General features: G+C 42.2%; 1 protein-coding gene across 2 annotated transcripts in view; it reads right to left on the reverse strand.

The window, feature by feature from the left end:
• LOC126267335 (nephrin-like) overlaps positions 1-13,243 on the reverse strand; it is a 747,526-nt gene extending 734,283 nt beyond the window's left edge. The window contains exon 1 of one of the 2 annotated variants that reach the window (XM_049972441.1): positions 12,418-13,243. In XM_049972441.1, coding sequence (XP_049828398.1) covers positions 12,418-12,643 — 226 coding nt within the window. In that variant the 5' untranslated portion in view covers positions 12,644-13,243. The remainder of the gene's footprint in view (positions 1-12,417) is intronic. The other variant, XM_049972440.1, reaches the window with a different exon arrangement.
• Between the last annotated feature and the right edge of the window lie 4,042 nt (positions 13,244-17,285).

Consider the following 17,285-nt stretch of genomic DNA (forward strand, 5'->3'; position numbering starts at 1 on the left):
GAACCAAATTAACGACCCATAAATGATGTAGGTCACACAGTAGCGATTTGGTTAGAATAATGTTTACTCACGATGCAAACTACTAACGTAAGTGGTCGTATTTAAGAGTTACTGTTACACTCGAACCCATATGCAACCGACACTGTTCGATCATTCACAATTTCATTGCGAAATACAAGTAATTCCCGCGAAAACTTAGAGTCCAAACCCGGCGCGCGGCTGCTCACAGCTCACAGACTAAGTCCCGCGATACTACACAAACAAAATTTCCTGAGTCGTTTCACTTCGTAGCTACCTGAAGACCGACCGTCCACTTGCCCGTCCCCACCACTCCTGTCTCTCTGCCCGTCCCCGGCCGTGCTTAACGCGCCGAACATCCTCACTCAACTGACTGGGGCAGTTCCTTTCCTGAGGCCGTCCATCTGATTGACTACAGCTTGTTCTAACATATTTAAATAGTTATTAAATAGTTAAAGTTTGTCCGCTTTCACGTGCTAAATAAAGTAACAATAATATCCATTGTTAAATTCTTTTGCATAGAACTAATACAGTTTCCTATTTAACTATGAATGTCACGGCCAGTAGCCTTGCGCCAATGTGCTTTCTGATAAACAAAGAACAAAAGTAACTATTATGCACTAAATTTTACAACAAATATTTTATTACCTAATGATTCAATAAGGTGTCATGCTTTCGTCGTTCAATGTGTTTCGTATGGAGGAAATGACCTTACGCTTACTGAAAAATTGATAATTTAAATTTACTATATCTTTAAAACCAAAAAGTCACAGAGTTGATATTTACAAAGTTTGTCATTTTAATGATGCTCTTCTGTATGAAATATCGATCGTTAAGATCGACCAAAGTGTTCAGACTTTAGCAGTCAGGTCTTTGTGACAAAACTTGTTGATTTCACTTTAACAGTAAATCTTTGTTCATTTCACTGTAACAGTAAAACCTGAACTAATATAGGTATAATCAATATACAAGTTTTATTGAGGTAACCATTAAAATTAATGGAGGATGGCAGATTAAAATTACTGTGGCTTGATTCCCTGTTTTACTACAGAATTAAATAGTTTCCATAAATGTTTCCCTTTATTATCAATCTTAGGTCCGCCATATTTAACACTGCTACGTCTCCTTGGTTCTCGTCTGTCTCACTCGCGCACTGCAGCGCTTAGGTCTCATTCAGCACAATAGCCGTCGGTGAATTTCCTCATCTCGTGGCAAAACTGCGCTCTTTGTGGTACATGGTCCTGGACGACAGGGTTTGTTTTACAACTCCTGAGGGCTGACTCTTTCGGCCATACACTTTAATGAAAGCGAAATGCTCGTCAACTCACATTAGGAACTTTAGATTTGGAGACCTCACGATATTCGATGGATGGGGACATTCTTTACACGGAGTTTCCAGCCTTTAACTTCCTTGGCCATCCTGGAAGGCCGCTTAATATACTTAACACCAACAATAATAGCTGGAGGAAAAAGGAATGGACTAGCGAGAGAACAGCGTCGTGTGTCATGAGTTTCAAATTGAAAATATTCAGTTTATCACAACTTTACATAAACAGAATTTTATGTTTTTTTTTTCTTTACCACCCCTGTAGTAGATGCTCACTTTTTTGACCGCTATGGTACTTGTTGTGGATTGCATGCGGCAAGCGGGTTAGACACTCCTGGTCAGAGGCGGCGTTGTAGTCGCCAGCCACGGGCAGAGCCTTCGGTCAGTAACTGCTGCTGAGCCTGAAGGAATCGGCAGGCGGCCAACTTCGTTTTTGACCAGGGAGTCACTTTGGACGTTGCGAATCTCGACAGATCGTGTATTTACCGATGAGGTGGATTATGACTGCTAGTGAAAACCAACGTGATTTTAACATTCTCTCTCTTGATATTACGTATTTTCGCTTTTTACAGCGTGATGATTAATCCACTGAAATTCAGTACGCAAACGAATCAAAGCCATCTCTCCAGGTTTTGATTGATATGATATCTGGTCCACTGACATTTCAACATGTTTTACTGGGTGAAGGGTTTTAATTTAAGTAAAGCTCTGGCCAGCTGACCACAAAAATTGAATCCTTCGGATAAGACTGCCACTAAAATCTGAACCAGTAAATATGTTAGCATTCCAACAAGAAGTGAAACTGCTGTTTCTGGAATGTTCAGTAAATACATAAATGCGTCTATATTTGTCGAATATCATATATTCTTCTTAGTTTTTTTTCAGGGAAGTACAAATACCAATTACAGTAAACAACGCTTGTCCACAAAACTAAAATTCAATACACAGTAGCTGCGGATATACAATGAGGTGACGAAGTTCATGGGATAGGGGTATTCACATATAGAGACGGCGGTAGTATCGCGTATACAATTTATAAAAGTGCTGTAAAACTGCGGAGTTGCCATTTTTAGTCAGGTACTCAGGTATGTGCAAGGTTTCCGACGAGTTTGTGGTCGAACGACCGGAATTAATAGACTTTGAACATAGAATGGTAATTGGAGCGAGACGCATGGAACGTTTCATTTCGGAAATCGCTAGGAAAATCAGTATTTCGGGATCCACAGCGTCAAGAATGTGCCGAGAATTCTAAATCTTTGACCATACCTCTGACCATGGACGACGCAACTGCGTGAAAACAGCGAACTACTTCACGAACTGTGTGTAGTACAATGATAACTTCGCAGGTAAATTCAGTGGTGTAAGTAAATATTGTCTGCAGAACATCAATAAAATTAATAGTAAACAATTACTAAATTAAAACATCATGCCTAATGCTTAAGTTTTACTGCATGAAGAGCATAATTGTAGTAATTATTTGGTGGGGAGTGTCATCGATAAAAATTCCCTTACTGCTTGAAATTGTATGGGAACTTTCATGCCATGCGGGATTAGCCGAGCTGTCTTGGGCGCTCCAGTCATAGACTGTGCGGCTGGTCCCCCCGGAGGTTCGAGTCCTCCCTCGGGCATGGGTGTGTGTGTTTGTCCTTAGGATAATTTGGCTTAAGTAGTGTGTAAGCTTAGGGACTGATGACCTATTAGTTAAGTTCCATAAGATTTCACACACATTTGAACATTTTTTGAAACTTTCATGCATGTTGATAGTTGCTCTCATTTTCAAATATTGGATGAATTTAGTGTGTGTAATTTGTGCGCCATAAGTTACGCTGTCTGAAGAGACATTAACACTTGACCAATTGGGTTAAGCCAACGGCTTGCCGCATTAGTAACACTGGTTCTCGTCATTAACGAAGTTCATGTCTGTCGGACTTTGCTAACGCTTGAGTGGGCGGCCGTCTGAGTCTGACGAGCGTTTTTGGCAACCGGGGTAGGATCAGCTCTTGTGATGCCAGCTGTGGAGCTACTTGGTTGAGAAGTAGCGGCTCCGGTCACGAAAACTGGGAACGGCTGGGAGAGCGGTGTGCTGATCATATGATCCACATCATCTGCATGCAGTGAGGCTTATCAGCTGAAAATAAGATGGCGGTCGGTCGGTACCGTTGGACCTTCCGAGGCCTGTTCAGACGGAATTAATGTGTATAACATTATACCTTTTAACGAGATTATGTCAGCATTTTAAATTTCTCAAATTAAGTCAATAATTTAATATCTAAAATTAAGTCAATAATTAAACGAAACATCGAGAGTTGATTTTTGGGTACCTCCGGGAACCATGCATTTCGCAAACTGTTACTCGTTTAGTATAATAGGTGACGTACTAGATAGCGTCGGAAGTGTCATGAGGCTTTCCGCGGATGACTGTGTTGTATACAGAGACGTCGCGACTGTTAGAAATGTACAGCGAAGTGCAGGAGGAGTTACAGGTGATCGACGCTTGTCAAAGGGATTGACAGTAGACCCTAAACATAAACAAATTTAGCACATTGCGCATAATTTCGCAGGAAATACTCATTCTTGTATAATTACACAGTTGTGCACAATAAATGGTGGCAGTTAAATCGATCAAATATCTACGAGCAGGCATTCGTTTCGGATAAAAGTGGAGCGAACACATAAAACTAATCACAGAGTGAGATTGACTGAAGAATCCTCAGAAGGTTTAATCCTCCCACAAAGCATATAGGATAACCCTCATTTGACCGATGCTTGAATATTCGGGCAGGCGTGGCAGAGGAAACGAAGAAGATCGAAATATGAGCAGCGATTATAATTTAGTAGCCCGAAAGCGTGAAGGTGATTCTTATTGCAGTATGAGACGCAACAGGAGAAGCATTGTACATCACGGTGTGGTTTACTATTAAAATTCAGAGAGCGTACGTTTCTAGAGGAGTCACCCAATATTTTGCTTTATTTTACGTATATCTCGTTAAAAGTCCATGAATGTAAAATGAGATTCTTGTTCACACGAAGTTGTACTTCCCGCCGACCAATTTCAACTGGAATAGGAAAGGGGCAACTGATAGTGGTGTACGAAGTACTCTCCGCCACTCCCCACACTCCCAGGGGCGGGGGGGGGGGGTGGTCATTCACGATTATTCAAGGAATTTCTACAAGGAGCCGCAGACTCTACAGAGGGCGGACGTAAAGATAATCTACTGATGATATGTGGAACACACAAACCATATACTGTCGTGACTGTTAAGTGTGAATTCAAGCCGATGTACCGGATGGTTCTAATTAAATTGCAGCTACTCACAGCGGTTCAGTGTGGGCTCTAACTATCGTATGGCAGCGAAACGTCGTAAATATTCTGATTCATTAATGCGGAACCGAACTGCGCTGTAAAAAAGTTAGCTCCAATTTTGGCCTCTAGGTGAAAATCTGATGTAGTGAATGCAAGAAAGACGTATAGAATATGTCCGTATGTAGCGAATTTGTAAGAAGACGTGAGCAGAAACGGTCAAACAAGTCAGGAAGGCCTGATGTTAATTTTACTATTAAATGCTGCTTACACAGTTTTTTCAATATGAGCGACACTTGCACCTGGTGGCCAAAACTGGAACTCATTTTTTTCCAGCGACATCCGTTCCACATTAACGCATAAGCATAAATACCAAGTTTCACTGCTGTACGATGACTGCAGCCGAAACTGGATCTTAGCGGCTAGTTGCACGTTAATTATATCCACCCAATATCTCTGCTTAATGTCGTACTCGACATTTGCGACAGAAATGGATGTCGAGAGTGGGGCACCTGAACTCGTCAGTACAGAAGATTTGGACTTGTCGTAACATAACGTCCACAACTCCCAGTATGCTTGACCACTCTGACTGCTGTTTTCATTCTGAAAATTTTGGGAGGGGCTCACCACTGTTCTGAAATACACTTGTCAATGGAAGGTCTTAGGGTAGATCCGAGCGACTCACTAGATAGAATAGGTGTCCTCAACAATATTCCAGCAACAGTCGAAGAAGCTATTACTACGTCAGCGGTCCTTAAAACAGTTCCGTACTAGTCTTGTAGTTGTGATAGTGTCATCTATCACATTGCTATGAATCTTCTGTCACATTGCCATAAATCTCATTCCTGAAGAATAGGATATCCCATGTTTCCGCCTCATCCACATCTCTGAATTACATTGGAGGAAATAAACTGAGCAGTTTTCATTTAACATTAAGAAGTTTAAGTTTGATACTTACACCTAGCAAGATCTCTTAAACAAAATGATAGTCTCGAAGCGTTATATGGTCATTAGCTTCACAGAGAGCAGTAAGTTACTGATGCCTGTTCCTAGTGAAACGACGCGAAATTAGCATTGAATAAGTATATGTACACACAAAAATTTCCAGATCGATTATCGATATGTCACTTTTTTGCAAGGAAATTAATTAGAAATTCAATAAATATACATTTATTACAGGTAATCACATATGACAATGTCAGATTCAGACTTCGAAGCATACACATAGAAAAGACCACTACGTAGTTCTTTTCTCAAAAATTAGTACTCCAATCATACCTTAGGATAATTAAAAATAAAAAGTAGTATTTTCTCTCAAAAACTTTTAACAACAAATCTGAACCTGTCGAGATGCACGTAGTTGTTGCATTAGTTTAGTGTGTCATTGCCAGAAGTCGATGATTCTGGTAAAAGAGAGGGGAGATATAAAGTAACATTGAAGACGATGTTTGATAAATATAGAGTTACTATATTCGTTGCTTCTGCCTTTAAGAACAGCAATTTTTCAGGTATTTTAAGTAACATTGGAAACGATGTTTGATAAATACAGAGTTACTAGATTCGTTGCTTCTGCCTTTAAGAACAGCAATTTTTCAGGTATTTTACAGTTACAATAAATAAAACCATTCCAGTGCTGATTACGTATTCCGAGTATCAGCAACTCTGCTTCATAAAATTTATTTGAAGACTTTGTGTCGCATAATTATCGTGCAAAACTGGACACAATTCTGTCAGAGAAAACAAAGACAGGTGGTGGTTACAATATAGTGGTACAAAAGACAGCTGTCGAAGATATTAGAGAGGAGGCGATTTCAAGATGTCCATTGCTCATAATACACTTTCAGATATACAGTGTGTGTGTGTGTGTGTGTGTGTGTGTGTGTGTGTGTGTATGCGTGTGTGTAGGTGTCCCCCCCCCCCCCCCCCCGCGTCTCTCACATGCACGTAAAACTTACGCAACTTACAAAAACTGTGAGCCAGCCGGGAGAGCGTTAAACTCTTATGAAATGCCCTGCGCGAAGGCAAACAACACACGCGCGACACCGACCCCCAGCAACGGTTCCCTAGCGACCAGGTTTCTAATAACATTAGCCCGCTACCCCTCCTGTTGCAACTGTACGAAATACTGCCGGCTCTTCCCCCACAGAAATTTCACCCCGCTTAGCGTGACCGACGACAGTAAACGGCAAACACGGGGAACGTGCGGGAGCCCCCTGAAAAGGGTCGTATATCTGAGGGAACGCGCGCTTAGCCCGCACCTCGTACCTTGCGTTTAATGAAAATTTATGTACATTCGTGGGCTATTAAGCGGACTCGAACGCAGCGAAAACAGAATACAGGTATCAGTGCCGAGGAAAATAACCGGAAAGAACAACTGCGATCAGTGTTATTAGACCAAAATTAGACCAAAAGTTCTTAATGTCGTACTCAATAAAAGTTTAAGACTGCGTAACAAATGCTATAGTTCCAGCCATTACGCTGAAATGAAAATTAATGGAGACGTAAGAAATAACGTCCATCTGAGCTCTCTTTATACTTCCGACTCGGATATACAAACAATATGAATTTTAAATTTGTTGCTATAGCCTTCTCTTTTAATCGCATTTTTTGAAATTGTTGTTATGATACACCCACGAATGTGCTGAATATGTATGAAATGTTAAATTTTCAAATGTATTTACTTATGTCGCTCATTACGATAGAACAACTACTCGCCCACTATATAATAATAGATGGTCAATCAGTTTTCCGTTATCTACAACATGAGGTATTATAATGGAAACAGATCCTAGACGCTGCTAATCGCTTTGAGACAGCTTACACTACACTCGTTCGTCCTCTGTTAGAATATTGCTGCGCGGTGTGGGATCCTTACCAGGTGGGATTGACGGAGGACATCGAGAGGGTGCAAAGAAGGGCAGCTCGTTTTGTATTATCGCGTTATAGGGGAGAGAGTGTGGCAGATATGATACACGAGTTGGGATGGAAGTCATTACAGCATAGACGTTTTTCGTCGCGGCGAGATCTTTTTACGAAATTTCAGTCACCAACTTTTTCTTCCGAATGTGAAAATATTTTGTTGAGCCCAACCTACATAGGTAGGAATGATCATCAAAATAAAATAAGAGAAATCAGAGCTCGAACAGAAAGGTTTAGGTGTTCGTTTTCCCCGCTCGCTGTTCGGGAGTGGAATAGTAGAGAGATAGTATGATAGTGGTTCGATGAACCCTCTGCCAAGCACTTAAATGTGAATTGCAGAGTACTCATGTAGATGTAGATGTAGATGTTCTCTTCGCAGGATGAGGCCACCTTCCTTCTGTATCATGCATTACCCCGATCGCACGTGTCATGTAAGAGGCCAGCTCGTGATAGCACCATGTTAATGGTAGTCATAAGCCAACTGGTCTCAGACTATGATACGGGAGATTAGGTCATGTCCGTAAATATGGAAAGATGCCTCGCTGCATATTCAGAACGCGATTCGGTACGTACATGTAACAGATGGAAGTGCCTCATTGGCTCTAGCCTACAGTCGCTGGAACAACATGAATGTAAGGAATGCGTCTCATTCAGAGATCTTGACTGACTTCTGTATCCAGAGCTATGTGAAAACTCACGTCATTTCTCGGAACTTACAACTGATATAGTGCTACATAGCCACTTGAAAAAATGCAGTCCATTAATTGAAAACTTTATCATGCGAGTGTAATTATAAAAACATAATCAACAAAATAGTATTTCTAAGATAACTGAGGCGATTTATATGAAACTACATTCGGCACCTTAAGTGAAAAAATGAAAACGTTATAGCTCTAGACGATTTCAATATACCCTACGTTCTGTTTGCACAGTATCGGTATTATTTGTGTATAATATAATTCTAATCGGTTTATTCAGATGTTTCAGAAGCTAAATTAACGGCCGTCATTTTCGTAAAATTTCAACAAAAGTTAACGGCAATGCGAACACCAAAACGTATGTCATAAGTATTGTATTGAAATTAAATCTCCATAAAAACCACTGTACTCGCTTTAGCATGCACTAACTCTCCATGATCTTTCCTATTATTTCACACAGGGGATATAATTCCCTGTCTTCCGTTAAGCCGTTGTCAAAATCAGCTATGTTACAGATTCCTTTACATGGGTCCCACAAATTGTAATTATTTTCTGCTAAGTGCAATTAAGTCGCATGTGGGACTACTATTAAATTACCTATATATTTACTGTCTCATTACTGAGAAGAATAGCACAGCGAAATAATTGAACGAACGAAATTAATTTACACTTTCGTAAAAGTAAAGTCTGGGTAATTAGTTACATAACACGCAAGCTGTGCAACAAAAGCGGCACTGGATCACCTGCTGTAGTGACCTATTTTGAGATACAGGATATGGACAAATGGTTTTCACTGGATTCATAGAGCTACTACGTCCAACATCTTCCCATCATTTTTTAAAGTTTCATTTGTCTAATGACTTCACATCGAGTGAATTTAACTTCCCCAGAAACCAGAAACAAACATAAATATTAGCTCCTCTATCTTTGTGTTACACATTCGACGTGAGGCTTACTTGTAAAATTCCTATGCGTCTAATGCCTTTTCGTGTGTGAGTTACTTATTGTATGAAGAATAGTCACATTGATCGAAACCTTCGTTATACTTGTACAGACGCAGGCCGTATACGGAAGTGTCATAAATTCCAATGAATATCTTAGCAATAAATGTATTACAACTCAGAGCTATTATGTGACAGTCTGTTACATGAATGTGCTAGCCTTAAAATGTTAAATTTTTGTAATTTCAACATGGCGTAGAGAAGCTGTTTTAGGTTTGAATAGGTGCTAGCCTTTTGATTCGTGTTTTCCTTTGAATGAATGGTTGTCAACTGCCGGTCAACAGCACCCCATAGATATTAAGTACGTTGACACATTAAATTTCTTTGCCAGTTTCGCGACTTCCTATCAACATGCGTCATGTGGCAAAGTGGATTTAAGTTATTCCCTTTTCTTCTGATTGTAGGCTTGAGGTGCGTAGACCAAATGTTTGTGTCCACAAACCGTCCACTTGTTATTTACACACTATCCGGATTTGGTTCTTCTCTTATATGATTTGCCGTTAGGGTTGCTCTCCTATTTTCTGGTAGATCATGTGACTCAAACGGACAAACAAACTTCCAAACGCAGATTGTGCGACGGTATTGTGTGATTCCAATCTATGAAGTTACACGCCATTGCACATACGACTCTCCCACATTCCCCTTTGCCAGATACTGCACAAGATCATCGACATTTATGGTATACACTAAACCATACTGGTTACCGGAAATTATCTCAGTCCACAATTGAAACACGAACGAATATGTAGCTCATGGGATTTTACACACCAGGTCTATGGAAACGTGAAATCAATGTTATATTACGAACGTATTAAACATCCACATCTAAACGCCGCCTTCATACAAAGTAGCTGGGTAATGAAATGAGGAACTATTAAGCAAACGCCCTCCTGCTTTTGTGAGAATTATTAAACTGACATTACAGAAACGCTGCACGAGGCACATTACGCCAGGCAGTACATTCACAGAAGGTGAATTAAATACAGTTCCCTGTTCTCCATTGTCGTTCTAAGCCGTAGCCGCTGGGAGCGGGCCGACTCAGACAGTTTAATGAGCAGAGCGGATCCACATCTCGCCTTCCTACCAATTATGTAGATCAAGAGGTGATAACACGAAACTGTTGGCAGCAAGTCGGCACCTGGATCGCTACACTGTCCTTTGGGTCTAGTTTTCCTTTTCACTTCTCGAGATATCTACAGTGGTGTCCCAACAGGCGTACGTAGCTTGTCTTCCGCTAGCTGTCCGATGAGCTAGACTGCGACCCCGTTGAAGTGGTCATACTAAAGTAGGCTCGTGAAATGTTAAAGCTGTGTGGAAGAAATGTGTCCCGCCGTTTCAAAGATGAGCAGTAGCCACGTTACGTCCCTCCTGTTGAAGGAGAACGGAAACCTTTGCATGCAAGACTGGTAATTATTAGTGGCATCGTACGTTGTAATCTGATACCGTTGTACTCAGCAGCGGGGGCGGCCGCACCGACACCTAACCGTCTGCTATGCCTGGAGCGTCGCGCCGGTCCGTTGTTCCTCTGTGTATCCTACGGAAGTGTATCTTCTGGTCACGGACACATTCACAATGTGCCCATCCCAGCATGCAGTAACTTTTATCTGGATGTTAAATCTAGTTGGACTGACTAATTATTCGTGTGTCTAACTTCACTCTGGGCCCAAAATCTCGTGACGTTATTTAAGGACGCGTTCCAGTACGTTTTTGAAAGTTTTTTCTGGAACACAGCAACTTGTTCAATTATTCATACCTTGGAAGGTGAACATAATTTAACACCTTGGTCAACCCGTGTAGTCTACTCATTAATACAAGGAAACAAATATTTACTTCATTCTTTAATGACAGAACGATTTCTTTGTTATAAGCATTTTATTTGTTTGATTGTTTTTTTATGACAACATTTATCAACATCTGGCAAAAAGTGTAACGGTCCTGTACCTCTCCTTAGTACGCAGTGCAACGAAGGCATTAACGAAAATTATAACTTGACTTCCCAGGGGCACGTCATAAACTTTCACAATGTATTAAAGTATATTTTGCACAGGACCTAGAGATTTTTTCACAGTAGTATAAAATGAGGGAACTTGTTGACTCATAGTCGAAACAAGTCTGTAAGTAGGAATAAAGAGACGTTGCATTTAAAACAAGTTGCGGAAAAATGTGGTTCTTCAAAAAAAAATTATAGTGGCTGAGGACCCACGTGCAACGAAAATGAGATAATTTTTGATACGTAGTGCACTGATTGAAATAAACTTATAACGTTCATCTTGATAGAAGGTTTTACTTAAATAACTTAAGTACTATTTGTCATGATAAAGCATAACGGGAAACACAGAACATATTTCATGTAATTACAGAATTCTGAATGCTTGTGGAAGGAAATATTACAGTAGTAGCTGTCATTGAAAAAGCTTTCGACTAGCCGAGAAGAACGTGACAGGAGCGCTGCGTTCGATGAGCATGATAAGAGAAGGACAGAGTATTTCTTCCGATTGCTTATACATTGTGAACAGCGGATGCATCGACGTCTTAAGGTGAAAGTTTGATGTTTTCAAAAATTCCTCCCTGGAGTAAATGTAAATTCTGTCAATATTATATCATCATAAGCTGAAGTAGTACGGTAATGTTGCTTCTTCATGGTAATATTTGATAGTACATTAAGCATGGAACATTAATAACGGAACAGAAATATTACGTCGGGAAATATTGGTTTTTATCTCAACCTTGCATGAAGCTTACGTTCCATTATCAAAAGCAGCTGCAGATATAACAAAAGGAAGAAATTTAGCGTAGAACCTAGGAACGAAAAGCCACTATTACCGTAACCGCGCTAAACCACGCCAGGCAGGCTACGTAGTTAAATTAAGACCTTCCGTGTCACATTTCCTGCACGAAATTCGGTGCGCTGGATAATTTTAGAGTGAAATGTTACACATAATAACGCTTGTTTTACTATCTTCAAATCCTTTACGTTTATCAAAATGTTTGCACGCAATGACCTGCATGTCACGGGAAGATAACGTTTATCCCAGAGCAAAAGACATCGGGCATTTGCGTTTTATCTCAAAAGAATTTCCAGCCCGTGCATGCGCTGCATATTCAACGGCCTGGAAAGCGAAAGAGGAATTAGTAAATGTTTTAATAACTTACCATCCTCGGTCATCAGCCTGGAAGAAGTGCAGCAGACGTGTAGTAGAAGGATAAATCCACACAGCACACAGTTTGTCGCAAGGAAAGTCATCTGTACGTGGATGTTCGTAGTCTTGGCTTTCACTGAGAAGTTCCTTCCTCTCTTGGAAGAGATAAATTCTGGTGTCCTCATTTTGGAAATCAATATTTTGCTTCCATACAGACAGAAAATAAATAACATATGCATTCATATGAAAGTAGTTTTCTCATGTCGCAGTTGACAGATGTCACAATCCTGTACGTGGGACCTCATCAGTAGAAACTACGTGAAACGCGCTCGTATCGTTGGCTATTCCCACGAAGTTCATTGTCACTGGAAGAACGAGAGCGCAAACGGAAATACCTTGTGGGTCTATGGAAGAAAGTTCTAAGCAAGCTAATAATAGAAGATAACGAAAATGGAAACATCTGCAATGAAGCGAAACGACATAGCTACAGCCTATATTGATGGCAGGTTTTACTACTGATCCGAGAACTGACAAGTGTCACTCCGCTTGCGCTACTTTATACAGAGGAGTGGCGTAAAAAAAAAAAATTAGCTGAAAAATCAGCGAGTGATCAGTAATTCCTAATAGTCTGGAAGCAGCGGATGGCCGCTTGCACGCGCGTTATTTACGCAGCCGAGGCCTACGAGGGCGGAAGCTCCGCAAGAGGCGTGGGGCTGGTGTGCGCGGCAGCGGCGGCTGTCAGGCGGCGGAGCGCGTCCGTCAGTCACGTTGTTTACGAGCGGCGCGCGGCCTGGCGACGCCAACACGTGGTCCCGGCGCCGCGGCAGTGCGGCCACTGCGCCACCACACCGCGGGCGCGCCACCGTCGCCGCCCGCCATTCGCCGGACGCTGCCGGAAACGGCCGAGCGCAGTCGGCCGCCGGCGGAGCAACAACCGCTCTCGTCGCTGTCGCCGTCGCTGCCGCTGCCGCCGGGTGTCGCCGGCGCAATCAATGGAGGAGGACAAGCGTAAACCGTCATACGGTTTTCAAAAAATGGTACGAATGGCTCTGAGCACTGTGGGACTTAACATCTGAGGTCATCAGTCCCCTAGAACGTAGAACTACTTAAACCTAACTAACCTAAGGACATCACACACATCCGTGCCCGAAGCAGGATTCGAACCTTGTAACACCTCCGTTTTTTTTTTTTATTCCGACCTGATCTGATCGAATAGCAGCCCAATATTTATTATTAACATGAGCGTGAACCTAATGGGGCTGGTAATCGGAACTGACTGCTACGGAAGTTGTTACTTTCCAGCTCGCTCTGTTCAGTACTATACGAGGGCTATCCACAACGTACATTACGTTTTCGTTTGTGTCCGTTAGGGGCGGGGCTAGCGCAGCCATCTTGGTGTCATGGCATTTCGCCGCTCAGTCGGCATCCTGCCGTGCAAGTGAGAGCTTCGTGCTGTACTCCGTTGAGTTACTGTGACAGATGGAAATGTCAGCGTTAATTGAAAATGCCGCGAAGTGTGAAGTGCATGCTGTAATAAGGTTTCTGACTGCAAAAACTGTACACCGGTAGAAATCTATCGGCAGCTTTGTGAAGTGTATGGGGACAACATAATCACTCTAGGTGGAGTGCGTCAATGGGTCATAAAATTTAAAAATGGCCGAACTAACGTTCACGACGAAGAGCGAAGTGACTGCCGAAGTTGTCGAAAAAGTCGATGCCGCGATCCGTGAAAACCGTAATTTCACAATAACGGAACTGTCTATGAGTTTTCCACAAATTTCACGAAGTTCGTTGCACGAAATCGGTACCGAAAAGCTTGGTTACCACAAGTTTTGTGCAAGATGGATACCAAAAATCTTGACAGATATTCACAAAAATCAGCGAATGTCTGCAGCGTTAACGTTTCTGGACGCTTACGAAAATGATGGCGACTCATTACTCGATCGCATCGTTACTGGTGACGAAATATGGGTTAAGCATGTGAACTGCGAAACAAAATTGCAGTCAATGCAGTGGGGGCACACAAATTCCCCCCAAAAATCCAAGAAATGCATGCAGACAATGTCGGCAAGGAAGGTGATGGCGGCTGTCTTTTGGGACAGAAAAAGTGTGATTTTTGTGGATTTCCAGGAAAGAGGCACTACAATAAACTCTCAAAAGTATTGCCAAACTCTGCACAGCCTCAGAAGAGCAATACAAAACATGCGCAGGGGAAAGTTGGGCTCAAAGATGTTGTTGTTTCACGACAACGCCCGGGCCCACACGGCAAATGCCATTCGTGAAGTTCTCGAATCTTTTAAGTGGGAGTTTTTTCCTCATCCGCCGTACAGTCCAGACCTGGCACCGAGCGACTTCCACTTATTCCCAGCAATGAAGAAGTGGTTGGCTATGCAGCGATTTGATGACGACGCACAGCTTCAAGAAGAGGTAACCACGTGGTTGAAGGCGCACGCGGCCGAATTTTACGACGAAGGAGTTTCCAAGCTCGTCCATCGCTACGATAAGTGCCTTAATTTAAATGGCGACTATGTAGAAAAGTAGTATTTAAGTTTGGCTTTCATCTGTATATAATAAAAAAAATTTCCAATACTTTATTTATTTTTAATTCCAATACGTAATGTACTTTGTGGATAGCCCTCGTAATACTGAATGTCTGGTAATAAGGAACACCAACACAGTTTTACTAATTATGAACCTATATTCTTCTCAAAACACAAAAAGGAGACAGCCTTTGCCTTCGTCATACATATCTAATTACGGCTAATCTCAGTACAGGCTTTCTTCATTTTCCATTATCGTCACACGCTAATCCATCACTGCATCCAACACTGCAATCCAAGGTTAGGCCGGCGCGGTAGACGCGAAACTAAATATCGGCACTGGTAACGTCACTGATCACTTTAACAAAGATACATCACTTTCCCGGTCTTTATTTATTATTTAGGGGTCTAACCACGGTGATGGTGACACCCTTCTCGGTTAAAAACCCTGTATTTCAATAATGTCCTCCACACACACACACCATTCCTGCCAACCACACTGGTGCAACTCGACACTTGCTCTCTCAACACGTCACAATCGATTGTTTGCCCTATCGACCTGTGCCGAGTGCAAAGTTATAGTAAGGGCCTACGGATCCCTTAGAACCTGCGACCGTAGCAGCAGCGCCTAGAACGGCATGGCCACCGCGGCCAGACGGGTCTCTTTAGCACGACTCAGGTGTCGATCTGTAACTATCGTGGTCGCCGCTTTTTACCATCTGAAGTAGGCGTCCTGACCTGGACCTCATTCAGCTACGAGCAGCCCTAGTCAGTTGATGAGGTTTGCACATACCGGTTCGAATCCGCAGAGCCGCGAGCGTGTCGCGATCAGGGTGTTAACGTTCAACCTGCCTTTGGCAAGGAACTGCTACTCGGAGAGAATTTCTACCCGAGAAACAAAGGACATCTAATTGCGTAGCTAGTTTTTCACAAAATTGCCCCATAGCCGAATAGGACTAGGCGAGATATTCTGGGCTGGTCAGCTTGTTAGGACACGAAGAGCAGTCAGGCCCTACCTGTGTGTACAAGCACACGTTCCCCTAGTCAGGTGAAGAATTCTAGGGATAAGCTAGGAACTGCGCGTGATTAGACGAGCGGTCTGGGGCGCTGCAGTCAAGGACTGTGAGGCTGGTCCCGGGGGACGTTCAAGTCCTCCCTCGGGCATGGGTGTGTGTGTTAGTACTTGGGATAGTTTAGGTTAAGTAGTGTGTAAGCTTTGGGACTGATGACCTTAGCAGTTAAGTCTCACAAGATTTCACACACATTTGAACATTTTTGATAGGCTAGGAAGTCCGACGTGGAAAAAGGCACTGAAATCGCATAAGGTCGCCCACCAATTACTTCTCGATAAAGAAAAGACTGCTGTCACACAACTGAAGCAAACGCCCACACAAACCTCGTCCATCGACAACAGACTCTAATCCATGTAAACGAACATTAGACATACTGAAAACTTCCAGTTATACCGCCAAGGACCAAAGAAGACGACCCAAAGGTGTATCATCAAACATCAACAATCCTAACTGTAACATCAGGAGACAACAATGTATAGCAATCGGTGATCAAGAAATTAAATACTACCTGTTATCATTTATTAGGCAGAAAAGTTTCTTGAGCTCAACGCCGCACAACAAATGCACATCAGATGAGAAGTTACAATCCACCAGGGCTACAGAACAAAATATCATCTTGATTCCTATACACCAACTAGACAAAAGCCATGGCCGTCGTCTTTTTTAAAGAACACAAATTATAAATTTGCGACTTCTACTTATTTACGTCATCATTTTATCAGGGTAAAAGCAATGACAGAATAAATACTCTTCAACGCACACTCTATACTAAACATTCAGTGGAAGATTGCATTTCGAAAAGAAGGGTCATGTGAGACATGCTAGCTTTTAGAGCATATGACAAAAGAGTGCCATCTTCCAGCATTGGGCTTGTAATCATCACTCCCGGGGCTCTACAGTGCCGAAAACGACTCTTTCCAAATATTGATATTTGGAAAAGGATCGCCCCGTCTTATGGAGAGGTTGTCCAAAGTACCAAGAAATGCTCCACATATATCAACACTAAATCAGTGCCCATCCACGAACGCCCAAACTCACAATGATGATTTGACCAACGTCCAGCACCCACAACAACGACAACAACTAAGATATTGCATGGCACTCTCACTTCTTATTTGGTGTCATGCCTCTTAATGTTCTTAAGGAAGATAATCTTTATTACGATCTGACTTCATACATCATCATGAAATGGTGGGCAGTAATTAATGCTCTTGCTTGTGTGTGCTCTAGTGACGGAATAGCGGCAAGCTTTACCTGCGTCAAAGGGA

This window comes from Schistocerca gregaria, chromosome 4 (genome assembly GCF_023897955.1).
Source record: "Schistocerca gregaria isolate iqSchGreg1 chromosome 4, iqSchGreg1.2, whole genome shotgun sequence".
Classification (NCBI taxonomy): domain Eukaryota; kingdom Metazoa; phylum Arthropoda; class Insecta; order Orthoptera; family Acrididae; genus Schistocerca; species Schistocerca gregaria.